At 39.5% G+C, this 27,576-nt stretch overlaps 1 protein-coding gene across 1 annotated transcript in view; it reads right to left on the bottom strand.

The window, feature by feature from the left end:
• Positions 1-27,576, bottom strand: part of FBN1 (fibrillin 1) — a gene marked incomplete at its 5' end in the record, with an annotated part of 229,336 nt that overhangs the window by 59,695 nt on the left and 142,065 nt on the right. Inside the window, 16 exons of the mRNA XM_081089678.1 lie at positions 139-264; positions 1,777-1,899; positions 2,037-2,159; positions 10,292-10,417; positions 12,380-12,505; positions 13,576-13,698; positions 14,875-15,000; positions 15,111-15,236; positions 16,035-16,163; positions 16,276-16,401; positions 18,363-18,590; positions 20,084-20,209; positions 21,820-21,870; positions 22,733-22,870; positions 22,963-23,082; positions 23,622-23,747. Coding sequence (XP_080945804.1) covers positions 139-264; positions 1,777-1,899; positions 2,037-2,159; positions 10,292-10,417; positions 12,380-12,505; positions 13,576-13,698; positions 14,875-15,000; positions 15,111-15,236; positions 16,035-16,163; positions 16,276-16,401; positions 18,363-18,590; positions 20,084-20,209; positions 21,820-21,870; positions 22,733-22,870; positions 22,963-23,082; positions 23,622-23,747 — 2,043 coding nt within the window. The remainder of the gene's footprint in view (positions 1-138; positions 265-1,776; positions 1,900-2,036; positions 2,160-10,291; positions 10,418-12,379; positions 12,506-13,575; positions 13,699-14,874; positions 15,001-15,110; positions 15,237-16,034; positions 16,164-16,275; positions 16,402-18,362; positions 18,591-20,083; positions 20,210-21,819; positions 21,871-22,732; positions 22,871-22,962; positions 23,083-23,621; positions 23,748-27,576) is intronic.

Genomic DNA, 27,576 nt, shown 5'->3' with positions numbered 1-27,576 from the left:
GAGACTTAATCCCTCCACAAACTGAGTTGATGAGATTGAAGCCGAAACACATTTCAGCTAAAAAATAAAATCAGGAATGTGTAAAGAACCTAATCTCATCAGGCTTGCAAGGCCCCCGGCAGCCTCCCCAGCAGTTACCTTCGCAGGCTTTCCCGTCAGCACTGGGCACAAAGCCCATGTCGCATTCACAGCGGTATCCTCCCGGGGCGTTCAGGCACTGGCCATTGCCGCACAAGTTCAGATTCTCAGAGCACTCATCCAGATCTGCAGCCAGAAAGAAACACAAGTTACTCTTTCTCCATTCGTTTTCCCACTCCTCAGGTTCGACAATTTTTATAATTGTCAGCTTCCTGAGTGTGGTGGTGTTTGGTCACACTTTGTCCTTGACACATTTAAACTCACTTTTGAATGCTGATATTGAATATTCTGTGAACCTGGTGTTCAGATGCTAAATCATCACTAATGACGTAAAATGAATAAGTTAAACAAATCATTCCAACCAAGGATTTTTCCAGCAGAATTATCCACATGAAGACACATCCATGGCAGGAAATAACATAGCATGGTTTGTGCCTGTTTTTCAAATTTCAGGTTCAGCTCAGAGGGGAAGCAAATGAGCTAGAACAACAACGATAGAGGACACCAAAAATTCCCATCTGCTTAATCTTACCAAGTTTTGTTAATAATCATGGGCATTAAATATCAAACACAAGAATCATATGTGCCTAATACATGAAGCACTCAATATTTTCTAAAAAGTAATAAGAGGTTTATGCTGACAAAACTTCAACAGGTTAGGCAAAAACGATTTCAAGTATGATACAACTTGCAGGGAGTTTCAAAGAACTCAGGTAGATCACTTACTGGGCCCTTGCCTCTTTTTTTGTTTGAATGACTTCTTCTGAGCAAAGTGCTCAGAATAAATTAACACTTCAAGTCATGTGAGCAGCTATGCTACACAGTGGTCAATGAGAAATGGATCTCGGTATCTTATTTAATACAAAAGCCCTGACATAAAAAGTGTTATCTGTTTTTACGTGTTCATGGAAGTATATGTATCATACAGGGTGGGCCAATATAGGTTTACAATTGTGAGTACTCGAAACAGTTTACTCTTGTACTATTATTTATTTATTAATTCTTATATTATTTATTATTATTAACCTACTTTTGCCCACGACTATATTTACACAATCACATTTCTAATCATCTATATTGAAAAAATGTAGCAATTCATGTTAATTCCATGACTATTAATTATAACTGAAGAAAAATGTCATTGATATATTGTAAAACTGGAAGTGAATGAATTCCTTACAAAGCAGTTGGGAAATTCTTGCTTATACCAATGTGGGGTGATAATGATGGCAGGCTGTGGGAGCAAAACATATACTGCCAACATGATCCATAACATAGCTTCCTACAGCAAGCTCACTCTCAAGTACGGCATGAAAAACAAGTCAACAGTGAGAAATGGGCACAAAAATACAAAAACTAAGGCTTATAAAAGGAAGTGTGACTTGCTTTAAATTAATGACACCATTAGATACAATGAGATATATAGAGCACTAATAACTATATACATATATAATCAGCTTCTGAGGTTTTCCTAACTGGCCTACCTCCAAATTTCCATCCCACAAGGATCTAGTTTCAAAGAACTAATCTTTTATGTTGAAGACATCCATAACTGACACAGCCTTCAGAAAAGAATTGGTCTGAAAGACCTTGCTTCTCTGACTGCTATTTATACAGTTGTTTCCATCACAAACCGACCTGTGCAAGTGAAGCCATCGCCTGTGTACCCTTCCTTACAGAGGCAGCGGTAGGAGCCCATGGTATTCTTGCAGTCTGCATGCTGGCTGCACATGTGGGTTCCATTGGAGCATTCATCCAGATCTGAAGGAAACAGAACATTTCATTATGAACATAAAGTGTGTCATTGAACATCAATAATGCACACATTAGATTTTTCTTTACAGAATTCATATAATCTCTGCAGTTCATGGGAAAATGTCTGTTATTTTCCAACGCACCAGTGCACTTAATGCCATCTCCGATCCATCCGGGGCTGCAGCTGCATTTGAAGCTTCCTGCTGTGTTGGTACATACAGCGTGTCTGTCGCAATTGTGTGCTCCGATTTCACATTCATTGATGTCTGAAAAAAGAAGCAGCGGTTTTAAAAAAAAGTTTATAGCACAGATGCCTTTTTGGCCTTTTAAGTTGTAGCGATAGGAACTTAGTAACATCAAAAGTGGACTTACTTTCATACTTCCCACAGTAAAATATATATTGGTTTAACATCCACCTAAATACTCTACAAAGATTGAACAGCTTTAAATTTCAATTTATAAAACAACAACATGATGCTACTTGCTATTACTGACTCTAATTATTTTCCATTATTCTGTGTAACTGTCTAGTCACTGCAAAACAAAAGGAAACATTTCCCAGTTGACCTTAAAAAGTGAGTTGCCTCATGTTCTGTGATATTAACACTCATGGTCAGGCGTTTCTATATCCAATATTTTTATTAAGTCAATCATACAGACAAAGGAATGCAATGTGTTGGCATACTGGAAATATTCTATATGTTGAATATATTTTCTATATTCATATTCTATGTTTTCTATATTCATAGTCTATATACTGAATATATTTTATTCTTAAATGTAAAACACTATTATTTAATTATGCTTTATTTTTATGACAGTTTTACTTGAGGTATTGCTAATTTAAGCATCTGCAGAGAATTTTCCTTAAGGCTGTGTGTGAACCTTCTTTTCTCTAGCTTCTCAGAGTCCTAGCACGTTGGAGACCCAAGTCTTCTTGCATGGTTCATGTAAAACTCAAATCAATCCAATGGAGATGTCTCTGAAAAAGGAGTACCAGATGAGGATCACTCTACGACGACTCCCAATTCTTGAAAGTTCTCCATTCTCTAAATTTTCCTTTCCAAATTGAGCCAAGATAGATTCTCTAATATAAAAATGTTACAATAAAGAATTTAAATGGGTTTTTTTCCTGTGAAATTGTAATTTATTGTAAGATTTATACATTTGGTCTTTGTCTCCATTTCTGCCACAGAGCTCTTAAAACCTTGGAATTTCCTAAGTGATGAGAGTGAGGAAGGTGTCTTTTATTATGGATAATGGGGTGACTGTAGGCAGGAGGGCTGGTTGGAAGGAGAACCATCCCTCTGATTAGAGGCTTAGAACTTTCAGTCCTACTCCCCTGACTTTAGGACTAGGTATGGGGAGAGGGGTTGGAGGGTGAATCAATCCAAGGCCACTCATGCCTATGTAAAGAAGCCTCCATAAAATTCCAAAAGAACAGGATTCGAAGAACTTCCCAGTTCGTGAACACTTGGAGATTCAGCAAGAGCGTGCCCTCTAGGACAGAGTTCCACACCCCTTCCCCATGTCTTGCCCATGCCTCTTCCATCTGGCTGTTCCCGCATTACATCCTCGTATAACAAACTGGTAATCTGGAGAATAAGCTGGTTTCCTGAGTTCTGTGAGCTTCTCTGGGAAACTAATCAAACCCAAGGAAGAGGTGTGGCAACCTCTGATTTACAGGATTTGTAGCCAATATGCCAGAAGCACAGGTAACAAAACTAGACTTTCGATTGGCACTTGAATTGGGACAGTCTTGTAGTACTGAGCCCTTAACTTGTGGACTCTGACACTACCTGAAGCCAGTGTCCAAATTTCATTGAATTATAGGACACCTTGTTAATGACCAGAATTGGAATTGGTACCATCATCTTATTTCCTAAAATTAATCCATTAGATAAGGAAAGCCAGGCATCTAACCTCATAATCAACTTTTTTATTAACTAAGAACAAGAGCTCATAGGTATGGATGACTCTATAGAGAAACCAGTGCCTAACACAAAATTTGGGTCAAGGAGGATAATTTTGGCCTACAAAACGTTGCAAGAATTTTCAGTGCTCGCTTGAATAGTGGCATGAATAGGAAACTGGGCAAGCAACTTATGTGTGCCCTTTTGTTTACTTAAGAAGCCCAATTAAATTATTTGAAAGTGTTTGCAAACCCGCTGTTTGCCAAATATTTCATCTGAAACTCTGACATGGTCCTAGGCTCTTTGGCTTCTTCAGAACTTCTAAGAAACACAAAATAAAATAATAAAATTTCCCTACCAAGTTATTTTGCAGTGTCACTAATCATCATAAGGTGAAAACACACCTGAAAGTTCTTACAATTACAACGTATTCCATAGGTGACTTTAATGTAACCTTGGCAACCACATGAACTTATTGAGTTATTAACAGGTCAAGGGAGGCACATACCAGGCAGCTTTAGACATGTGATTGGGAGCTTTAACCAACTGGATAAGTGAGCCGGGCACATTCCAAGGCCTGCCCAGGTATAATAGTGCTAAGTAGGCACAGGAATTCAAGAAAGTAAGCCTGACCTAAAGGGCCCCCAACCAGAGCCATGGACATGTCTCTCTTCCTCAGATAATCATGCCCCTCAGAGGAGTTAATGATGCAAACCAGCGCTTCTTGCAGAGTCCTCATAATTTCCCTCCTTTATTTGTCATGATCTCTGAATTAGGTAGAAACAATGAGCTTCAATTGCCTAAGTATTGAAGCCTCCAAATGTTACAAAATCAAGAGATTTTCTAAGTGGAAAGAAATTAGAATTCTACTTTCCTTATCCTCAGTTTCCAAGAGGAAGAGACAGAGGTCCCAAAGTCATGGGGGCTTTTGAGGGCCTCACAGCCAGTGAGGGGCGGAGCCAGGACCACCAGGAACTCACTTTCCCCGTCCACTGCTCAGTGCCCTTCCCCTTAGGCCCGGCTGCCTAATTGGGCTGATTTCTTTAGGTACACCCGGACCTTATTCTAAGTCCTGCTTTATGGAGTTTTCAAAACCTTGGTGAGTTTAACAGGCTCATAGAAGTCTTCACTAATCTTTTCTACTAAGTGTAATTTTCAGAGATTATCATAGCCTGTCAATCTAGTCATTCTGTAATCCTTTTCTTTCCAGTTTTCTAGTGACCAAAGTTACCTTTATTTTCATATGGATTATTTTTAACTTTCCATATTTAGTGTTTCAATTAAAAAAAACGACAATTTCTTTTAAAACGAGAGGCGCCCTGGCTGGTGTGCTCAGTGGTTAGAGTGTCCGCCGCACATCAAAAGTTCTCGGGTTCAATTCCCAATCAAGGGAGCATACCTGGGTTGCAGGTTAGATCCCTGGCCTAGTGGGGGCGTGTGCAGGAGGCAGCAAATCAATGTGTGTCTCTCTTCCTCCCATTTCCTCCCTCCCTTCCACTCTCTCTAGGAAGCAATGGAAAGAATACCCATGCATGACGATTAACAACAACAACAAAATTAAAAATAAAAGGAGATTCTCCCTCCTTTTTAAATTATTAATAATATGCCAATATAAATTTCTAATTTAAGAAAAGATGTGCAATTTCACCACACATTTTCAAGGTGAAAAGAAATTATATTTGCAAGAAGCCATGTATTATGGGCTTTAGGATACGAGGAGAGAGTAACTCAGGAGCCAATATTCAATTCCCCATTTTGTGAATATCTGTATATCATCATTTCAACGTCTTACACTCTCAGTATGCGACACGTGAATTAGAAAGACTTGGTCATAATATAAAGGCATCTCTGAATAAAAAGTTACTGCATATATGTATGTGCACACATGTGCCAGCTATTATTCCTTAATCGGTTTTGTGGCAGACTTGGGCCTAAGACTGCACCTCATTATAAAAACAAACAGAAGGGGAAACTGAGCCCTAAGAAAAACAAGCAAACAAAAATGCTGCATTCTCATTACAACACTCTAGTCCTCAGTAATGTGAAGGAAACATAGCACTCGTTTGCCAAGAACATCTCTTTCTGTACAAATGTTCTCTTTCCCCCACAAGTTTGCTCCAGACAGAAAATTCCTTTTTAAGATTAAGAATAAAGCATAAGCCAAGGAAAGCAAGGGAATTCAAACTTACGGCTGACACTGCAGCCTCCATAACCCCAGAGCTGCCTCACAGACTCAAAGGTCCTATTTGCAGGGCTCCCTGGAAGGGCAAGGGTGTGGCCTGAGCAGACCCCAGATGCAGGCTTGGGTGTGTTCCACTGCCATTTGAACAAGGGCTGTGCTCTGAGCTGCCTGGCCGCCTCTGGCCATCAGACAGGGAGAGGCTGTATCGCCCACACAAACACCTGCATTCCCACCATCTGGGCATCAGTCACGTGGTGACCCTAATCCAGCAGAGCTGACACACTGTGGCATCTCCTTGATTAGGCACTGGGGAAGAGGACGTTTGAGTGAATGGAGAGGCCAAACGTGAAGGCTACTTGGATTTCTTCATTTGAATCCAAATTTGGAGCCAAGATAATTTAAGTGAACACCCACCGAGTTTCCACAGGCTGACAGCCAGTGGAGAACAATTAGCGGCGATAAGAAGCTGGAAGAAAGTGGGTGCAAATTGTCACTGAGTGCTGGTGGTTTTGAAGTATATGATTCTCTCTCATGGACCCACTAGCAACATTTCTCAGGTAGAAAGAAGCACACAGTTTGAGAAATGGCATTACCAAGAAATCACGCTATTTTAACTCAAAACAACTGATGTTGACGGTATACCTTGCTAACTGATTGAGTGAGCACATGAGGGTGGAAGGTTCTTGCAAATTAGCTTGTGAAAGCCAGGACCCACCAAGGATGGCACCTAGCAGCAACGTAGTTCCTCTCTTTCTGATTGGTTGTCTAATGACAATTAGGCAAAATGAGCAGCAGAAGCCTTGCATGGGGCCACAGAAACACTAACCCAGCAAGCTCCCTCAAGCCAGGGACAGAGAGCTGTGTTCTAGATTCAAACAAATGTACTTTCTTCCTCTATTAAATCTAACATTCTCCTCAAACCAGGATCTGGACAATGCTTACGAAGAAAAAAGAAACCCTTAACATCTGTGTAGGCTGGGAATGTAAGTCAGTGGGTGGATTCTGAACACTGCTAAAGTGATGGGGGGCAGGCGGTGGGGAGAAACATGTTTATTTGTTAAAATGGAAACAATCAGTAATGACAAGGGAGCTGAAATATTTAGACAAAGCTGTAATGGAACCCAGAGGACATTTTTCTCGTTCTCGTGAAACAAAGTTCCTCCCTATGAAATAGTACACATACTTTTATAATTCCTTTACAGGCTCTTATTTTAAAATTTATATATTATGTATATTATACATATTATGCTTGTATAGAAATATATATAAGATATTCATCAAAAACATAGTTCCAGGTCTGCTCTTCATTGTTATTTGTTGTGTGGCTTGCTTATCCCATTAGGCGAGAACATATCTGTATTTATATTAGTTGCCTGGGACATTATAAACACTTGTGTTTAACATGGCTATCACCAAGGTAACCTGCTAGTATTCTAAGTTGGGAGTGACACTAATTTTAAACTAAAAGCAGGCTAAAAGAGCCCTAGTTACATGGGATTAAAAACTATTTTGGCTCAGATTTTTTAAAACTTGTTTTTAAGTATACCAGACGTGCTGCCAATTCCTGTTTGTATAAGTCATTTTCAATCAGATGTGATACCCTTGGTTGTTAATAACAGTACTTACAGAGGCCCTCTTTTTCTTTCCCCCCAAATGCACCCCCTCCTTCCTTACTTCACTGCAGGGTGTTCACACAAGGGGAATGCTTATCTGATTTCTTCAAGCTCATGAACCAATGGAAGAACCAGGAATAAAATCTGGAGTTCTTCTGCCTCGCAGGAGAAGAGCATCGGCCACACTGGTATGATATCAAAGGGGCCATGAGACTGGAGTCTTCTCCCTACAGTGCTATCTGGGTTTTACAAAATTAAAATTCATCTTAGGCTACAATTTAAAAGTAGGTGGGTGTTGACGCTTGGGAAGAGAGAGGGTAATTTCTTGGACTTCAAATCTATGTTTTCTGTTCACACAATTTACTGAAAGATTGCTGTTCGTACAGTAAAACTGATGCCATCTTGTCTCATATGATGTACACGGCTTTTCTCACCATTGTCTCAGTATCTGTGCAAACTCACCACCAAGCCTTTTAATATAAAGGGGGAAGATTTTTCTTTCTTAAAACTGACTTCAAGTGTGTGTCAGTAAATAGTAGTATAGGATTTTGCTAGACTACAAGTTATGTCTTCAATTAAAAGGCTTCTAGACACTGTCTACGTCTCATTTTACAATAACAACAGGAGCTACCATTTATTGACTGGCTACTGAATGTCAAGCACTGTGCCAAGGGCATTATATCTCACTTCCCTAAAATAAAATTAACATCGCATGAAAATGTAAGCTGTCTTCATGGTGAAAGGCCTAAAATAATTGGCCTCTGCACATGGCCCTCTTAGCTGGAATTTGGAGCATACAATTCTAGAAATATCTTTTTCTTATAGCTGAAGAATATCCCATTAGATTAACTTCTCCCTTCTTAAACATCATTATTCCCTGGGGTAAATTTCAGTGAGTTCAACTGAGCCAAACATTGGCATTAGCCTCTATTAAGTAAAATGCAATATGGAACTGTACTACCTTTCCCTTCATTACTGCCAGACCCCCCCCCCCCCATCCCAAATTCTCTATTTATACTGGAAGCTAAAAATAAAGCTTACACCATAGATGTAGTGAGCTAAGCATCATTTGTACCCCAGAGACCACATGAGGAGTTGAGATTTTAAACACTGGGCTAATAGAATGGACCCCCTAGCCATGCTTCATATGAAGAGTAATATAGTGAGGATGAAAAGCATTCCAACTTCATGCTTATTTTTATAATTTGGCTAGAATCTGCCATTTTTGAACCAATAGTAATATTATTGGTGTTATTTTGTATATCTATAACTTTGAAACTTGGTATTATTGCACAGCTTAAAATGATAATATATTTGGGGGTTTTCTTGGAAAATGTTGCTATAATTTAGAAAAGGATCTGTACACTTACCACATTGCCAATCTGAAAATATTTTAATGTTCATTCTAAGTCACAGGGGCTTGCCAAACTGGCATTTGGAATTAAAGTCTGTTATTTGTAAAGAAATTATGCAGTTACCTAATTCAAGCTCACCATGGTCTCTATTATGTTTTAAATTATGTTATATGCCATAATCTATTATATAAATAATTACTGAAAAATGTTGCTCATTATTCTACATACTTAACACATCATTGTCTCAAGGTTGAAAATAACAACTAAATACTCCAAAACAAAATCACTCACAAAGAATTACCTCTTTTATTTGACATTTAATAGAATAATCTAGAAATACTGTGAAAAGATTTTCTTGGTTCCTGGGTCGATGCTCAACCACTGAGCAACCCTGGCTGGGTGTAGAAAGATTTTTCTTATTGAGATTATGTGCTATTAGTATCAGACAACCAAAATTACAAAATGGCTTAATTAGCACTACATAAGATTTGTTAAGTCCCAGGAATAAAGACCTATGTGGGCTAATGCCACTTAATACATCGAAAGCACACTAATTTAAGGAACTAGAAGACTGATGAGAATTGATGAAATATTTGAATTATAGGATATGCTTCTTTAAAAAGTTATGACCTTAAATAAAATGTTGGCAGTGGAGGTTATTGAGAAAGGCTTGCTTCAATACAATCACGTGCCAGTTAATGACGGGATACATTCTGAGAAATGCATAGTCAGGCAATTTTGTTGTTGTGCGAAGACCAGAGTGCACTTACACAAACCTAGATGGTGCAGTCTCCTACTGTAACTGGATGTGCTGTACCGCTACCTGACTGGCTGTGCAGTAGATTTGTTCACATGAGCATCACCGCAGAAACATTGAGCTATGACATTACCACAGCAAGAGCATTTCTAGGTAATGGGAACTTTTCAGCTCCATTATAATCTTATGGGACCACTGTTGTACATGTGGTCTGATGACCTAAACATTATATGTGGTGCACATATAAGGGATATGACTGTCTGGTAACTAGAATGTTAATTACTTTGATATAAAATGTGATTTTAATTTCACAAAAATGTGATATTTATAGTATTAGTTATAGTGGTAATTTATCCAATATGCCTTGTTTAACAGGTAAAGAAAAAACTTGCAGCTTAGATCCAATCTATAGTAAGACAAATTTCAAAGAAGTATAGGATAAGTTAATAAAAAATATGATACAAAATGCTTTATAATGTAATTAAAATGTTAGTAGATCTAAAATTTGTATTAATGTATAATTATGGTAGCAGTCTCTTAACCACTTAATGTTTTATTGTCCGATTTAAAAAACATACCTGTACAGCCAGTTTTTCCTTTTTTGCCTGAATATCCCATGTCACAGTGGCAGATAAATGAGCCTTTCGTGTTTTCACAGCTTCCACTTAGACAGATATTTGGATTCAAGTCGCATTCATTAACATCTGTAAAACATAGATATCATTAATGTATATAACCATTTATTTGATATCAGTGAGTACTTTTCCCCCTAGATAATGCAACTTTGCTAAATAAATCAGAAAGGGTGAAATACTTCCACTCAAAAAAATTCATCAGATCTGTGGAGCTCAATTCACATGTCCTTTCTACATTGCAGGCTAGCCAGCACACTGGCAATTTATCTGGGCCATAAGCAGGAGGTCAAGTAAGCAAAGAAACTGATGGACTCTAGGCTAAGTATAGAGCCTGTTTATGTGACAGTCTAGAAAACTTTTCAAAACAGCATATGATGCTGCAAGATGAAACTTTTAATTCAGTTTGCATGGTGCCAACAAGTTAGTTTCCACATTTTTAAAGATAGGACAGATAAACTAGTAGTCTTAGTGTAGGGAGTTACAAACTTCACTTTTCCCCCAAATTTAAAGTTATTTACTTTGTTATGACATTCAGTTTCACTTCTGGGACTTCACAAATATTCAGTAAGGGTTTTCTGAAGCTACCAATGTGATACAATTTAAATATTTTCAATTTTAAATTCCTGCTTCTAGCCAAGATGGAGTAACTGGCACAGAATTTACCTTCCCACCTGAAGCAACAAAAGGACAATAAAGGCAACAAAAGACAGTGATCTCAAAGAAAGAAAAAATAAATGAGTTCTATGAAGCCCCAGATTACTATGTAGGGAGAGTTTTAAGTCCCTGGCATAGAGAAGGGGTGACAGATGGAACCAGGTATTGTCCCTGGGTCAAGGAGGTGAAGCTGGAAGTCCTGAAAGGCCCAGGTCACTAGAGTTCACAGGGCAGGGCAAGGGACAGATGGAAACTGCACAGTAAGAAAGCATCCAAATACCTGCAAAGGGGCCCAGTCAAGTATTCAGATGAGTACTGATCAATGGATTCATGCAAGGAAACTACTCAAAGCTGGGGGAAGTACCACCCACAGGAATCAGAGGAAACAATCATCAGCGTTCACGGAAGGCCTGGACTTGTGCCTCTTCCTACCAGTTTGGAATATCCCAGAATTCACAGGGGTTTGGGTAGAGTGTCCAGAAGGATCTTGCCACAGTAATGGAGCAAAATTAGCCCAAGATTAACTTTTCTTAAAAGCGTAATAGCAAGATTTTGAAAGGATCAATCTGTTTCCAAATAACTTAACAAAGTTACATAATAAAGCTCAAGAATATTTCTAGGAATCCAAAAATATCTAGCACCTAGAAAGTAAAAATTTATAATGTCTGGCATCCAATCAAAAATTACGAGGCATTCCATAAAGTGGGAAAATATGAACCATAATAAAAAGTCAATTTACTGAAATGACTCAGAACTGACACAGATGACAGAATTAGTGGAACAGGACATTAAAACAGTTATTATAACTGTATCCCATATGTTCAAAAGCTAGAGGAATGAATGAACATATCGAATAGAGACACAGAAGTATGAAAAATACCTAAATAAAATTTTAGAGATGAAAATGATGTCTGAGATAAAAAATAGACTGAACAGGATTAAATGCAGATTAGATATTGCAGAAAAGTTTAACAAATTTTAATACATAGCAATAGAAATTCTAAAACAAATGCAATCAATTCTAGAGTTATTGCATTTTGTCAGAAATAAATTTTGCTTGCTTTTAGTTAAACATTTTAAAGCTTAAACTAATTATAGCAGGAGGGCTAAGTGGATAGAAATAATGCATAGACAAAATCAACTCCATCTGGAGTTGACTAATGGTAGCTCATCTACATAACATATCTGACAAGAGCATCATATCACAGTCACAAGGAAGTTGCTTTTTGAAATGCCAGTTCTGGAATATTAGCATTATACCCCTAACTATCCTTACTTTTCATATAGGATCTATCAGCTCCCCAAACTAATCTTTATGTAATTTAACAGTACTTGTGAATAATCAGAGAAAATGGAAAATTCTGTTTCTTTGCTTACCTACACAAGTCTTCATGTCTTCAGATGCCATGAATCCATCATAACACAAGCACCTGTACTCTCCAGGTATGTTGGTACACTGACCACCATCACAGATATTGGGGTTATCTTCACACTCATCAATGTCTGCAGAGAATAAAACCAACAATGACCTGTTGTTGATATTGGTTCTCTTAATTCAGTGACTCAAGTTGAATGGACTCAGCCCACTTGCATTAGAGAATTAGGTCTCAAATCCAAATGAAGCTTTTCACAGAACATGCTATCAGGAGAGATCCATTTTCAAGATTCCAACATACTGTTCAAGGTCAAGGTTCACATCCAATTAAAAGTCCATCATTTAATTAGCAATTTTATCTGATATGAATTTGTCATTCAAAAATGATTATGAATCCTATTTTTTCATGAAATTTAAAGTCCTAAAGTCTATCATCTTCTGTTTTATTGATATGTTTAAAGTGAAAACTAGTTAATAAGCATATCTACTCAGATGTAATTTTAGTAAAAATATTTCCAACATTTAATTTTTATAGCAAAATATATTTAGGGCTTTTCAGGGAGATTTTTCGAGGTCAGATAAGATATTTTTGGTCTCTACACCTAAGTTCTCTCTTAACCCAAGCCAAAATCAGTACCTATACTACCCACCTCATTTTTCACCTCTAGATGCCTACATGGCTCTTCTAGCCCAGGATGATACATCAAGAAGTGTAAATTAGACCAGCATTTCTCACATCCAAATCACTTGGAGAGCTTGTGAAAACAGATTACTGTGCTCCACCCCCAGAAGTTTCCAATTCAGTGGGTCTGGGGTGGGGCCCAAGATTTTTTATTTCTAAGACATGCTCAGGTGAGGCTGATGCTGCTGGTCCAGGCAACACACCCTGAAGAGCACTGAAGTCAGTCAAGAGATCAGATTCTTCAAAATTCTGATCAATGGAGACACTATTCTAGACTGCACTTGTTGAGCATGTGCCAGATACTACACTAAGTGCTGTACAGACTCTTCCACATAGGCAATCTGACCCCCGTTTTATAGATGAGAAATCTTATGCTAAGGATCTTTATCAACGACACACAGCGAAAATATGTAACAAACCAAAGCTCTGGACTCAGAACTATTAATTCCACAGTCCAGGCACCAAACTACTCTATAAAGGGACCTGTTATTTCCCAGGAGGCTAGAACCTACTTACCAGTACATGACCTCTGGTCAGGCATCAATGCAAATCCCGGCTGACAGCTACATTCATAGCTACCTTCAGAGTTTGTACAGAAGGTCTCACAACCACCATTCATTATGCTGCATTCATCAATGTCTAAAAAAATAAAAATAATATTACCTTTTTCTGTGTTTATGATCATGGCATGTATTTATAATTTCTAGGCATGCGTCAAGGAAAATAAACAAACAAACAAAAAAGAACATCCTAGGGCAACTGGAAGTCACCACATTGCTTGATTCCCTCAAAAAATATGAACTACACACCTACTATATGCTAGAGATGTGAATCTAATGGTGAATGTGACGGACATAGGACCTACCCTCACAATGCTGAACTGCAGCTGGAGAATTAGATGAACAATTAATTACACAAAACAGTGTGCCGCATGCCACATAGGAGAAATGCTAGGGGCTATGAGAACATATATGACAATGACCACATGGGTGAAATTCTCTGGGTCACAGATTCAGTTATAAACTTGATATTCGGTTTGACTGGCTGAAGTTCTAAACCTTTCAAGAACTTGAGTTAGAGTTCTGAGGTTGTCCTGGGCCATATTTCAAGAGAATTTTTGGGCTGATTTATGACTTTGGGTAGAAACCATGTGAGACTTGGCAGTTCCACATGATGTACACCCCAAACCAGGCAAAAACTGGCAGTTTGCACAAAGTTTCACTTTGACTTTGGGCATAATAAAGCCACAGGGTTCTCTGAGCCACTCTTTCCAGCACGACTAAACCTACAGAAGGCCAGCCACAAAGCAAAAGGATTGTCCCCCAAAGTCCCCTCTTTAAGGAGTGCCACACCTGGCCTCTTTCTGGGTAAGATATAGTCTTCTTTCGAATAATTATTCTTTGAAATCTCTCTAAACCACCTAAGGGCAGAGATTATACCTTATGTTTTTTTGGCTTTTTCACAGCACTCACCATGCTTCATTATTTCAGGGGGTTAGTAATCAAGTGCTGATTTGCCTGGTTATGCATCTGTGTAAACAGAGCATGTGCTACCACTCACCGTTAAAGCAGCATGGGTCAAACTATACTTGTTAGAGCTAAAACATCCCATAGCTTTCACTTAGTTGCTCTTGAAACACACAAGGATCTGATATCTGAACATTGTGAGCCACAAGGAAAAGAATTTTACTCACAGGGAAACAAGGAAGAGTAAGTAAAGGTAGCTAGTGATGGGAACAGAACTCCGAGAACATGGCTTGAGTGCTTTAGAGACTAATAAAATAAAATATAAAACAATATATTGTATAGAACTTACCCACACAAAACAGCCTGTCGGGAGTTGAATGATACCCAGGGTTGCAGGCACACTGATATTTCCCTATGAGGTTCACACACCGGCCATTAGGACAGAGGTTCGCACTCAGTTCACACTCGTTGATGTCTGTGCAGAAAATAGGAATAGCAAACATCCAGCCATCAGCTTCGGACTCTGGCAGAGACGTGGCTTGAATGACTGACCACCAGTAAGTGGTCTGAAGTCTTCCTCCTTACCAATACACGCTGAGATGTTGGGGGACAGCTGATGACCAGGAGGACATTCACAGCGGTAACTTCCTTCGGTGTTCAGGCAAGCGCCTCCTCGGCACAGGAGGGGATCTCGCAGACACTCGTCAATATCTGAAAAATGGAAACGACCCGTGTTGAAGATGTTGGGGGTGTCCAGCCCAGGTCCCCATGTTCACATCAGTGTACTCATCACCCCGTTTCTAGGTGTCCTGGCCACCAATGGCTCACAGATTCCTTCTTGAAGAACTGCTGTGCATTTCATTCAGAAATATCAGGAGGTGAGATATTGTATTTCCTTCCCATTTTGGGGGCCACACATGGCCAATAGTTGACTGAACAATGTGGAAACAAAAAATCTTGGCCTCCTTGTCTCAAGGTAGGACAATTCTCTAATGCCATTCCCACTCCCGAGTCACCTATGGAAGCCTGGTAAGGCTGAAGTCTGCTTCTCTTCTCCTTCCCTCACCTGCCTCCCTCACTTCTTTAGGCTCTTCCTGAGAGCACTGCCTCAAAATAATCTCCATCTCAGGCTTGTTTCTAGGGGCCCTGATTTAATGCAACCAGCTTAATTAATCTCCTCTTCTAGGAATATCGGGCAGAGACACTATAATGTGATCTTGAATATAGCTTATATTTGAATTGTTCTCTCTTCCCTGGGGTGTCTATTCTAGGTTTTACACTCACTTGTCTGGGACCCATAACTGGTGTCTGAGGCCACCCACCAGCCCGCAGCATGAATTCCCTCAGCTCTCCCACATGTCAGTCTCCCGCTGCCACAGACTGATTCCGCACTCACTGGTCAGGAGAGCAGTGCACTGGGGGAACAGGAAGCCAGGCCCTGGGCCATGAGTCCTCAAAGCTGCTTGCAATCCTTTCTTTCCTGTGCTGATCAAACGGGCACACACTTACCCATGCAGTTCTTCATCATCATGAATCCACTTTCATAGCCTTCGTCGCACTTGCATTCAAAGTCCCCTGGGGTGTTCACACACTGGCCACGGCCACAGAGGTCAGGAGATATGCGGCACTCATCAATGTCTGCACGAAAGCAGCAAGTGGCAGCAAGTGAGTATCAGGATAGCCTTCATTCTTGTGGAATAAAGATGAAGAGTCTAAAGGGTGTCCCTTCAAGGTGAGTCCCCTCACTGACCTGTGCAGTTCCGTTCTTCAGAGTCAAGAGCAAAGCCACTGTCGCACCTGCACTTAAAACTGCCAATGGTGTTTCTGCACTTGCCGTGGGTGCAGAGGCTGGGAATCATCTTGCATTCATTGATATCTTCAAGAAAAATAAAACGTGTGAAAAGTTGTGAGTAACCAATAGGTCTCAATCCCACCATGTTAAAACCAGGAGAGGAGATTGGAGGGTCTTGATATAAGGTCTTGGCAATATTCATTTTAAAGACTGTGTGATGATCCATGAGAAATATGACTGAGTACACATTTCTAGTCTTTTAAACTTCTGTTTTAGAAAGCATTATCAGAGAAGTAAGGAGTGTGTTTATTTGGACTTCTAGAATCCAGCCTGAGACACACTGAACATTTAACCATTTGCTGAATGAATGGTCTAAACCACTAGTGTTTATACTTAAAGCATCTAGAAGATTATTAGAATATATTACCCCACAACAACCAATTGGGTGTATTGAGCAAAGATTTTCATCCTTTTTCATCTCATGGCATGTATAAAGTAATTATACTAAAATTCTATGGTAAACCGAAAAAATATTACACATTTTTGGCTGAGCTGACTAAAAAAAAATAGGTATAATTTTGATTCATTCACACCAGATGACTATTATTGTGCTGGCTCCTGTCATTTTTTAATTTGATAATCTCAGGGAAAATAGGTTAGTGCCCCTGACTTAGTAGTCAGATATTGCATATTTTAAGAATCCTTGAGGCACACTGGTTGAACATCGCTGGTGTAGAGAAATAAGATATTTATTTATGCTTTTTGATGTGTTTTAGATACGCCCAACATACAAGAATTTCAAAGAAGACATCATTTCTACTTTAAATTATTTGGAAATAATGTATACTATTTAAAAATATTTTATCAATGTTATAGAGCCACAGAGTTTCATTAATATAAGCAGAAGAGTTTTTTTTTGTGTGTGTATACTAGGAGATGACTTCTGTAATGTGTAATCTGAGCTTACCCTTTTAGGAACCTTTCCAGAGTAAGACCTAAAGCTCAAGAAATACAAGTTAATTTTTGCGTAGTGTCATGAGAGACAGAACGGGCAGATTAAATCTCAAGAACATCAAGTCCTTCTGTGGCAATGGATTCCCACAGCCTTTGGAAGCAAATCACTCGAGTTCCTTTAAATTTACTTAAGAGACATTTAAGAGGGCCATCTAGAAACCATCTTTCTAGACACAACAGTTTTAAACCCCAGAGCCTCTTGGACAAAATGCTCAGTAGAAAAAAAAAGTCTACACATTTTTCTATAAAGATAGTTAACTGATATTTATATACTCATTTCCCATCTGATGCAATTATGAAGCATAATAACTAGGACCAGACACAATGGGCAACCGACACAAAACTCTATACTGGGAACATAAGCTGAGCCTCCCTGAATAGTCGGAATTCTGAGTAACCAATTGTGATTTTTTCCATATGCTAAAGTAAACAAGCTCTGTTTCATTGTGCGTAAAAACTTAAATCAAATTGGAATTAGATTAAATCTGTGACTTCTTGTTTTTTTGCATGGATTTTAGATTATAGCATAATAAACTGAAATAATATTTGAAATATCCTGTCCCTGGAGTGTGTCTGCCACAGGAATGAGTTTCACTACATTTGGACAAAAAGGATCTGCCTCTGGGTTTCTCATGCCATTCACCCTCCATTATACTCAGGTGAACTGCAGAGACATAGAAGCTCAAATCAGCAGATAAAAGGTCTTCACATATGGCTTTAGCAGATGGCATACAATTTTCCCATTTCCTTTCATTCATGTTTGGCTTTGGGTAGCATTAAAATCTACCTTAACATTTAATAATGGCTAGATGGGTGAGGCAAGCAACCTCAGGAAATCCTGAGATATAGAAAAAAAGAAAACCCATTACAGAGTGAAAGTTTGGTTACAGATCATTCAGGAAGCAAAGAATGTATGCTGAGGTGATCCAGGATGACCACTCATTGCAATCCCATTGGTAGAACTCTGGGCTCATGCACATGCATCCTGTTGGTCTATAAGAAAGGGCAGCCAACCACTGACACCACTGTACCTTTGAAGAAAGGTTTTCCGTTTGTAATTTCTTTTGTGGCAAATCCGGGTCCTCTGGGGCAGAGCTCCTCATACTCAGGCGTGTTTCTCACGGGACACTCCTCACATTCCTCCGTACCCCAGGCCGCCCCCACAGAGCAGCAGCAGGCGTCCATGCGGTGGCGGCCGGCAATGGGCAGCGTGCACTCCTCGTCATCGTACCTCAGGAAGCAGGTTTCCATGCGGATATCTGCCAGAGAACAGAGGGACCCTGAGGAGAGCTACTCTGTGTTCCCTCTTTCTGATAATTCTATGAAAGGAGCAGTATTCTAAGAAATCCTGCAATGCGCCTGGGGCTGGGGGGGATGTTTTCACAGACGTCCCGGTGACCAATGCATATTGGCCATGAGGTCTTGCCATCTCTTCTCAGGCTAAAATCAAACTACACTCTCTATCTTTGGAGAACATCTGAGCTGGCCCCAGCCCCTTTTCCTCTGATCCACTTCAGAGGAGAGATGGAATCGTAAACTCCAAAATGAGGAAAAACAGCCAAGAAAAGCCATTCACTCCTCTTCTCAAGTATTCCTTTCACTTCAACATGTGTTCATGTACACATCCTTCTGGATACATGTGGGGTACATCTAGCTCAGTGATGGCGAACCTATGACGTGTGTCAGAAGTGACACGTGAACTCATTTTTTTGGTTGATTTTTCTTTGTTAAATGACATTTAAATATATAAAATAAATATCAAAAATATAAGTCTTTGTTTTACTATGGTTGCAAATATCAAAAAATTTCTATATGTGACACGGCACCAGAGTTAAGTTAGGGTTTTTCAAAATGGTGACACACTGAGCTCAAAAGTTTCACCATCACTGATCTAGCTCCAACCCCAAATTCATGGGATTATGAGGAAGAATAGAAAGAGTAGCAGACCAGAGGTCAGAAGACCTGGAATTTGGTCCTATTCTGTGACTAAGAAGTCTGCTTGTCTTAGACAATGAGACAAATGAGATTATGCATCTGAAAATTGTAAAGTGTAATTAAAACATGAGGCATGATATTCCCTCTCTTTCCTGATACCCACAAGAGTTTCCTGCAAGGACCTGTCCTCCTGGCCAATAGGAGGACATGCCTGGCAGGTATGAGTTATAGTTTTTTAATTGAAAGTATTCTCTCCACCATTCACCTCATATCTTAGAGCCCATGACATATTGGGGTGGATTTAAGAGCTCTGGAATAATAGCTATGGTGATAATGATTGAAGGAACAATTACATACAATTCACTTCACTAACACATTCTCTACTCTTTTTATAAAGAATAAACAGCCGAAACCGGTTTGGCTCAGTGGATAGAGCGTCGGCCTGCGGACTGAAAGGTCCCAGGTTCGATTCCGGTCAAGGGCATGTACCTGGGTTGCGGGCATATCCCCAGTAGGAGATGTGCAGGAGGCAGCTGATCAATGTTTCTCTCTCATCAATGTTTCTAACTCTCTATCTCTCTCCCTTCCTCTCTGTAAAAAATCAATAAAATATATTTTAAAAAAAAAAAAGAATAAACAAAGAGCTTCAGTAGGGAAGGCTCTTTTTCCGAAAAACCACCATGGATCCTAATGGAAATGCTGAATTTGGGATGCGTGTATCTGTACTTGGAACCAAATATTCAGCTCTATCTTATTAACTGAAGTGTTAATAATCTTTAAGAAATGATCACCAGAAAAGTAATAAGCTCTGTGTTACCCAGGCAGATCCTCCCTGTGGAATCCAAACTCATCCCATTGGGACACTGGCACTTAAAGGATCCCCTGGTGTTCACACATTCGCCATTTTTGCAGACTCCTGGGAACACCTCACATTCATTGATATCTATGCAGGAAAAAAAAGCATGAAGTTAATATGTCTGTAACATCATTCTACCTTATTCCATTCATGAAGTCATAATTATTCTCATAAGAGAAAAGGCCATTTGAACTTGATAAGATCAGAAAATTATTTTGCTCCCAACGACTGTAGGTAGAATTTCTGGGGTGTCTGTATAGCAACAAATAGAGCTCACCTGCTGCTAAAGATATGAGTTTCTCCATTGGTCCCAGGAGTAATTTCTGAGTTGAAGAGACAGGGAGCTGGTGTGAGGTCTTGGAGACAGCTCTGGGTACTGTGACTATCTCAGGTAAGGCTCCCAGGAACCATATAATTAGCTTTATGAGACCAGATGTTTGGAAGTAAGTAAAGAAACAGAAACCTGGTCTTTCAAATTGGCAAAGAATAAAGAGCTTGAACGTGGGCATAGAAGAAAATCCTACTAAGGAATATATGGAGCCAGTAAAAAGATTCCCTTTGGAGAAGTGCTGAGAAGTCCCCAGGAGTGTATTACTGGTTCTACCTCAGCTACGGTCTCACTGTTCTGTCAAAACCTTGGTGGTCCCAGTTTTAATTGTGGAGACTCAAAAGATGCTCGTGTTCATCCATTTATCGTTCACTGACTCTCAAATGTGCCCTTCTGTCCCACTTTGCTTAATGCAAAGCAGTATGTTCTCTGCACTTAATTTAGAAAAATATTCACCATCAAATTAATCCAAAGAAAGGCACTTACTTGCCAATGTCGAAAACATGGAGCATTGGTTAAGAAATTCACACACAGTGTCTCTGTTTAGAAGAAATATTTCCCAAACTAGGGACGCTAAAAAAATGTTCCTGATCTCTCCTTGTAAGAGAGATAAATGGGAAGGGGGAAATTTACCTTTTGGGGTTCTTTTTTTATTGTTGTTCTGGCCACTTGTATACAAAAATGTGCTGTTGAGGTCAGAGAAGTTATTAACAGTGGGTCTGGACCAAAGAAAGGCCAAAGAATTCAGTCATTATTTGGAAAGCAAGACCTTGGGTGGGGGTTATAGTGTTCCTCTTTATTTCAGCAGGGAAGAAATTGCATTTCATCCCACATATGGGACTAATTGCTGTTTTTAAAATTGTTCAGCTGCTGTGTCATGTCAGGTTGTGTTAGTCACCCTGACCTATGCCTATCTGGAACTCCAGGAGAAAGAATCATGGCAAACTGGAGATTAATCTATGTATATTTTCAAAAGTAATGCAGCTAAGTGTGTCTTTCTAAATCATCTGTGATGAAACAAACAAACAACAAAAAGTAGGACAAACCAAGAAAAAGGCAAATTTTACAGCCCTATTAAAAACCTGTTTTATCTTCTTGATAAACAGCATTTTGAAAGGGCAGTCAATTCAAAGTATGGTCAGCCTACATTTTCAGCCATCCTGTACTCTGGCCATAGTAGTTTGAAACTGGCAAGAGCATATATATGCTTGTGAAATTAACATCTGTTGTGCTCTGCAGTTCTCATTATTTTATTTCTCTGCGGCATATTTCTCATTGTGAAGTTACATGACATCTTTATCCAGTCCAAGTTAACACAAGCATTCTTCAAACACACAGAAATTTATGGTTTATAAATAATCATAAATACCTTCACATTGTGTTCCTTTTATTCTTGAATAGCCTTTACCACATGTGCGATCTGTAAAAAAAAAACCCACAAACAAACAAAACAAAAAACAAATTTGAGATAACAATATCCAGACTTTGTAGTTATGACCTAGTATAAGAAACACGAAAGAGGACTGGGAACATGAATTACATTTTGTTTCTATAAATAAGTCTGAGATAACAAAGTGTTTTTGAAACTGCATAAGAGAAAAAGAATAATGAAATGTATCCTTAAATAAAGCTCAGTTCCTATGAGATATCCAAAAAGACATCAAGGTGCCCTAAATATCATGTTATATTGATGACCAAGAAGGAAACTGACTAGATTTCTCTGTTGCTATTAGCCCTAAAATAGGAATCAAACTATAGGATTACTGTAACATGAATTTTAAAACCAAAGTCTAGAACTTGAATATCTCATGCCCTGTAGCATTCATACCATGTAAATTCATGCATTTATATACCCAAACATTGAATCAACAAAATCATCCACAAGTCTCCCAGACCTCAGCTTTGCAACAGACTTACAAATTTAGTCACGAATACTGATTTCTTTATGTTACTCAATTTTTTTTGGAAGAAAATATGCGCCTATACAAGGCTCAGAACCCCTAGTCCCAAGATTCTCCAGAGAGCCAATAGGAATTGCTGGTCTAGGAAAGCAACACCAGGTAACTGGTGATAGAAAACAATAAATTGACAAATTATCTGAAATTATTGTCTTTGATACTTCTCTTAGTTTCCTATTCAGTAATATGTTTTATTGAAGTCATCAGAATTAAATCTTCTAAAATCCTCACATGAGCCCAAATGCACAAAGTACTAGGCTTCCCCTTTCTAAGCAAAGTGACCAGTGAGATGGGCACAGGAGCCACAGCGCCCATTTCACTTACCGACTTGGCATATGGTACAGGGGCTCCCCCAGGCAGCACCAAGGGAGGAACAGCACTCAGACTTCAAGGTGGCTCCATTGATGTTGATCTCACACCGCCCATCGATGACAGTCTGCCAGCAAGTGCCCTTGATGGTTTCTGTGGGGGGTAGGGAGGGATAATATTTAATAGGTATTTCAATACAGCAGCATTGGTAAACACCAGGAAATCATTCTCAGGAAGATAAATACCTATGCAGATGGTTTTTGTTGGATCCAAAGTACTTTCAGGAGAACATTCACAGATGAAAGAGCCTTGGCTGTTTTTGCAGACTCCATTAATGCAAGGATTGGATTCACATTCATCGATATCTGAAACAAAAACAGCTCTATATCACTGCTAAACACTAGTCTTGAGCATGAATGTATATGGAAACTTTAGCCTCAATGGCTATCATAAATTCTTCTTTGGATAGTAAAGCTGGCCTAAATAGATCTTTTCTAGAGTAGATGGAATGCCAAAAATAATAATTAAACAAGTATCTATAGTACAGAATATGGAGCAAATGTAAGTGTGATTTCTGAATAATGAACTCAAACAACATATATGTAATGTCCTCTGCATCTATTAAATGATAGCTAATAAAATTCCAATTGCAGGCAAGTGCAAAATGAATGCTTTTAAAAGGTACTTAAACTAAGAATAAAGGACAAATAATATGCCAATTGCAGGTAAGTACCATCAATAGCTTGCAAAGTGTATACAAGTGCCGTTTAGGACCACAGATTCTCAACTAAAGGGGCATAATTACCTAAAATAGAAGTGACTCTAATTTATTTCCATGGCTTTCTAGTGGCAATACAAAAGAAAGCAAAGTATATAGTATAGGAACAAAAAAAATGTAGCTTACCTTCACAGGTTTTTAGATCAGGTTTGTATATAAATCCCTTGGGGCAGGTACAGACAAAACTTCCAGGAGTGTTCCTACATTGTCCATTGTCACAAAGTAGACTGTTCAATACACATTCATTAATATCTGGAAAACCAATGAAAATGAACTTTTAAAAGAGCCCATCCCTTTCATGCAACTTCTTTGCTCTTTTAGTTGGGTTTACAAAGTCACAATGATATGATTAATTCAAACAAAGAGGCAAAACTTCTGTCCCGTTGGTCTTTGCCTAAACCACCCAATTTTAGGAAAATAGGGGCTTGACCTGATTATCTCTACTTGGTATGTACAAAGTATAAAGTCACCACACACTGTTCATTCACTTATTTCTGAGCAGGAAGAAAATCTGGATTTACTGGTAATTACTAATCTTTATATAATTGTCTCATTGTACCAGAACTCAAAGGACTAATCTATTGATTTAAGAAACTAAATAAACATTTAGAAGGTATGGTCCATTTTTGATATGTGTTGGTTCCAGGATGAGTGCTGTGCTTCTTCTTTAGAATAATTTAAAAGGTCTCTGGTTATGTTTATCAAGTCTGAGGCAACCTGCAGTGTTTATAATTGTCATGGGGAATTAGACTGGAGATTTAGAGAGCTGCGGGAAAACTCCTTGCTTTCAGCTGAATAGTTGGCCTATCTGATGCAAATTCTAACTTTTGATATGTATGACTTAGATTAGGAAGTGTAGAAATCACTTTTTAAAGTATCCCTTTGGGCTATAACATCACACAGCCCACAGAAAAAGCTACATATTCACAAGGAATTTTTTAGACATGGAGAGGTTCTGCTTAGATCATTTGACAAGCTAGTAACCCTGACATAAAGGATACAGAAATTCAGCACTGGAGAGCCGCATGGGTTCACAGCATTAAATACACAATTCAGCAACATATTTTTAAAGTTTTTAATATGGGAAAATCGAGTGTAAAGTCATGTTATCAGCTGAGTGAAGTAGCATACTGAGAATTCTGTCAAAATAATATATGGAATGCTAATACTTTCCAAAAGGGTCATATTGCAATTCTTAAACTTTGATGATGTCTGAAAACTTAAACTGAGAAATTGATGATAAACATTAAAAACTAGCCAGGCCCTGGAGTCCTGTGTGGTTAATGGCTCGAATGGACCTTTGAGTCCTAATTTCAAACTTCTGAACATAATCTGAAATCTGAAGATACTTCTGACTTGATAGTATATACAACTTTGAAGTATATACTAAAGCATTAAAGGAAGAATCCCTACAGCCTCTCAGACTCACCCTTGCTTCCCATCAGGTGATTTCTGGATGGAGCTAAACATCCCTGTGTCTTTCTGGCCTGCCCAAATAAATAATGATTTTTCATGTCTGCCAATAAAGAGAGGCTTTCATAGAAAAACGAAATAGCGAAACTTGTTTTCAGTGGAATCTAGTTTAAAAGCACCATGTGTAGCCTACAAAAGGGCCCTACAATTAAGGGTGTGCGAGAGAAAGAATTCATTTCTCCAAAGTCAATGTAGACCACGAGAAGGAAGGGCCAAGTTTGGGGCAGCAATAAAAGAGAGGGAGGGAGAAAGAAGCCTGTAGTTCAAAGAGGAGGGTTTGGTGTGTAGCCCCCCGTGACCTGCTTCCATCCTCCATGTTTTCTAGATACAGATTTTGCCTGAAACCCAGATGAAAGCTGATTTAAATGGGAGCAGATGCTTTGTTCTACTGTTAGCTCTTTTTCCACGTGTGCAGATGCCACATATTAAGAAGGCAAGCAGGTGAAAAATAAGTAAGATTTCAAAGTAAGATTTCTGCTTTTCCCAAAATAACATGTTTCTATCTTGGCCACAATGACAATCGTCAGCAGCTCTAACAACAGAGGGATCTATTAGATACAGCACTCTGCGTCCACCTGCAAAATTGGACAACTGTACATTGTATGAGAGGGACAGTAAGCATGCCCGCTATGTTCCATTCTGTAAGTAGTTAAATAGAAGATAAAGTAAAAATTACTCATGAAAAACAGTGAAAGTATAGGAAAGAAGAAGAGCATAGTAGAGGGTGTGAGAACAGGAGACCTACAAAAATAACTCAGAGATACAGAGAGAGTGGGAGGGGGCAAAGTGATTGAAGCTTGTTTTAGAGCACCTGGAGTTAGCGCTTTCTCCCCCACCCCATTCCCTTTTCTTAATTTAGAAAAGAGCTATAAATAGAATCCAGACCTTCATCATGTATTGCTGTGTAAAAGTACCTACATTGTTTTAATACTAATATCAGAGTGTCAATATAAACACAGAATTTTGTAGGAGTAGGAGCTATGAAAAAAAGAAGAAATGGCCAACTATAAAAAAGTTACATTTGAATGAAGGTCTTTGTAACAGATTAAAAGTGCTGTAGAAAACCAAAGTACCTTGGCACTAGGAGACAGAAATAACAATTAGGCTGAATGAGCTTTGGAAAGAATGTTTATAATAACAAGAGGTCAGGGGATAAGTTATGGATATTTCAGAGATGGTCAATATTAAAATAGTCCTATATAGCATCTATACTAAAAAAAGGATAATTTGCTACTTAGACTGGACACCTTCTGGACAAAGTCATAGTGGTGGGGGCCGAGGCAGAGGTGGTTAGGGGCAATCTGGCCAGCAGGGGAGGGCAGGTAGGAGCGATCAGGTTGGAAGGGGAGGGCAGTTGGGGGTGATCAGGTCAGCAGGGAGGGCAGTTAGGGGCAATCAGGCTGGCAGGGGAGCAGTTAGGGGGTGATCAGGCCAGCAGGGGAGTAATTAGGGGGCAATCAGGCTGGCAGGGGAGCAGTTAGGGAGCAATCAGGTTGGCAGGGGAGCAGTTAGGGGACAATCAGGCCTACAGGCAGAGGTGGTTAGGGGAGATCAGGCCAGCAGGCAGAGGTGGTTAGGGGCGATCAGGCAGGCAGTGGAGCATTCAGGGGCACCAGGCTGGCAAGCAGAGGTGGTTAGGGGCAATCAGACAGGCAGGCAGGCGAGCAGTTAGGAGCCAGCGGTCTCAGATTGCGAGAGGGATGTCTGACTGCCAGTTTAGGTGGGATCGGGTCTAAACCAGCAGTCGGACATCCCCCAAGGGGTCCCGGATTGGAGAAGGTGCAGGCTGGGCTGATGGATCCCCCTGTGCATGAATTTCGTGCACCAGGTCTCTAGTCCTATATAATAAAAGGCTAATATGCAAATCCACTGAACTACAGAATCACCGGTTGCTATGACATGCACTGACCACCAGGGGGCAGATGTTCAATGCTGGAGCTACCCCCTGGTGGTCAGTGTGCTCCCACAGAGGGAGTGCCGCTCAGCCAGAAGCCGGGTTCACGGCTGGCAAGTGCAGCAGTAGTGGTGGGAGCCTCTCCTGCCTCTGTGGCAGTGCTAATGATGTCCGACTGATGGCTTAGACAAGGAGTGGGCCTAAGCTGACAGCTGGACATCCTCTGAGGGCTCCCGGACTGCAAAAGGGTGCAGGCTGGGCTGAGGGACCCTCCCGCCCCCAGTGCACAAATTTTGTGCACTGGGCCTCTAGTAATAAATAAAAAAACGTAATTGGCATGACCATTGTTCCTTGTTCAAGGGAGTAAAGTTCTATATGATATAATTTAATCCCATTCCTCTTATAAATTAAAGCACTATTTCTCTACTCAAAGGCAACAAGTTTCTCGGGAGGGGTCCCAGTATTTCATCAAGCTCTTCAACACCAGAGGACTCCAAATGGTAAAGGGAGAAACATGACAAATAAAATAGCTGACACCCAAGGACATATGGGAGAAACTTTTTTTTTCCTAGGGTCAGAACATATGGTGATTCCCTAATGGCTGGATGGGAGATAGTTGAATCCATTACCCAATAAGTAGTTGATACTTGCTATATTGTGTGTTAAAAGAATGAACAGGACATTTGTTTATTTCAATCTGTAGCATCTCTGAAT

Source organism: Myotis nattereri (genome assembly GCF_964212035.1).
Source record: "Myotis nattereri genome assembly, chromosome: 1".
Classification (NCBI taxonomy): domain Eukaryota; kingdom Metazoa; phylum Chordata; class Mammalia; order Chiroptera; family Vespertilionidae; genus Myotis; species Myotis nattereri.
This window is presented reverse-complemented; position numbering and strand designations above follow the sequence as displayed.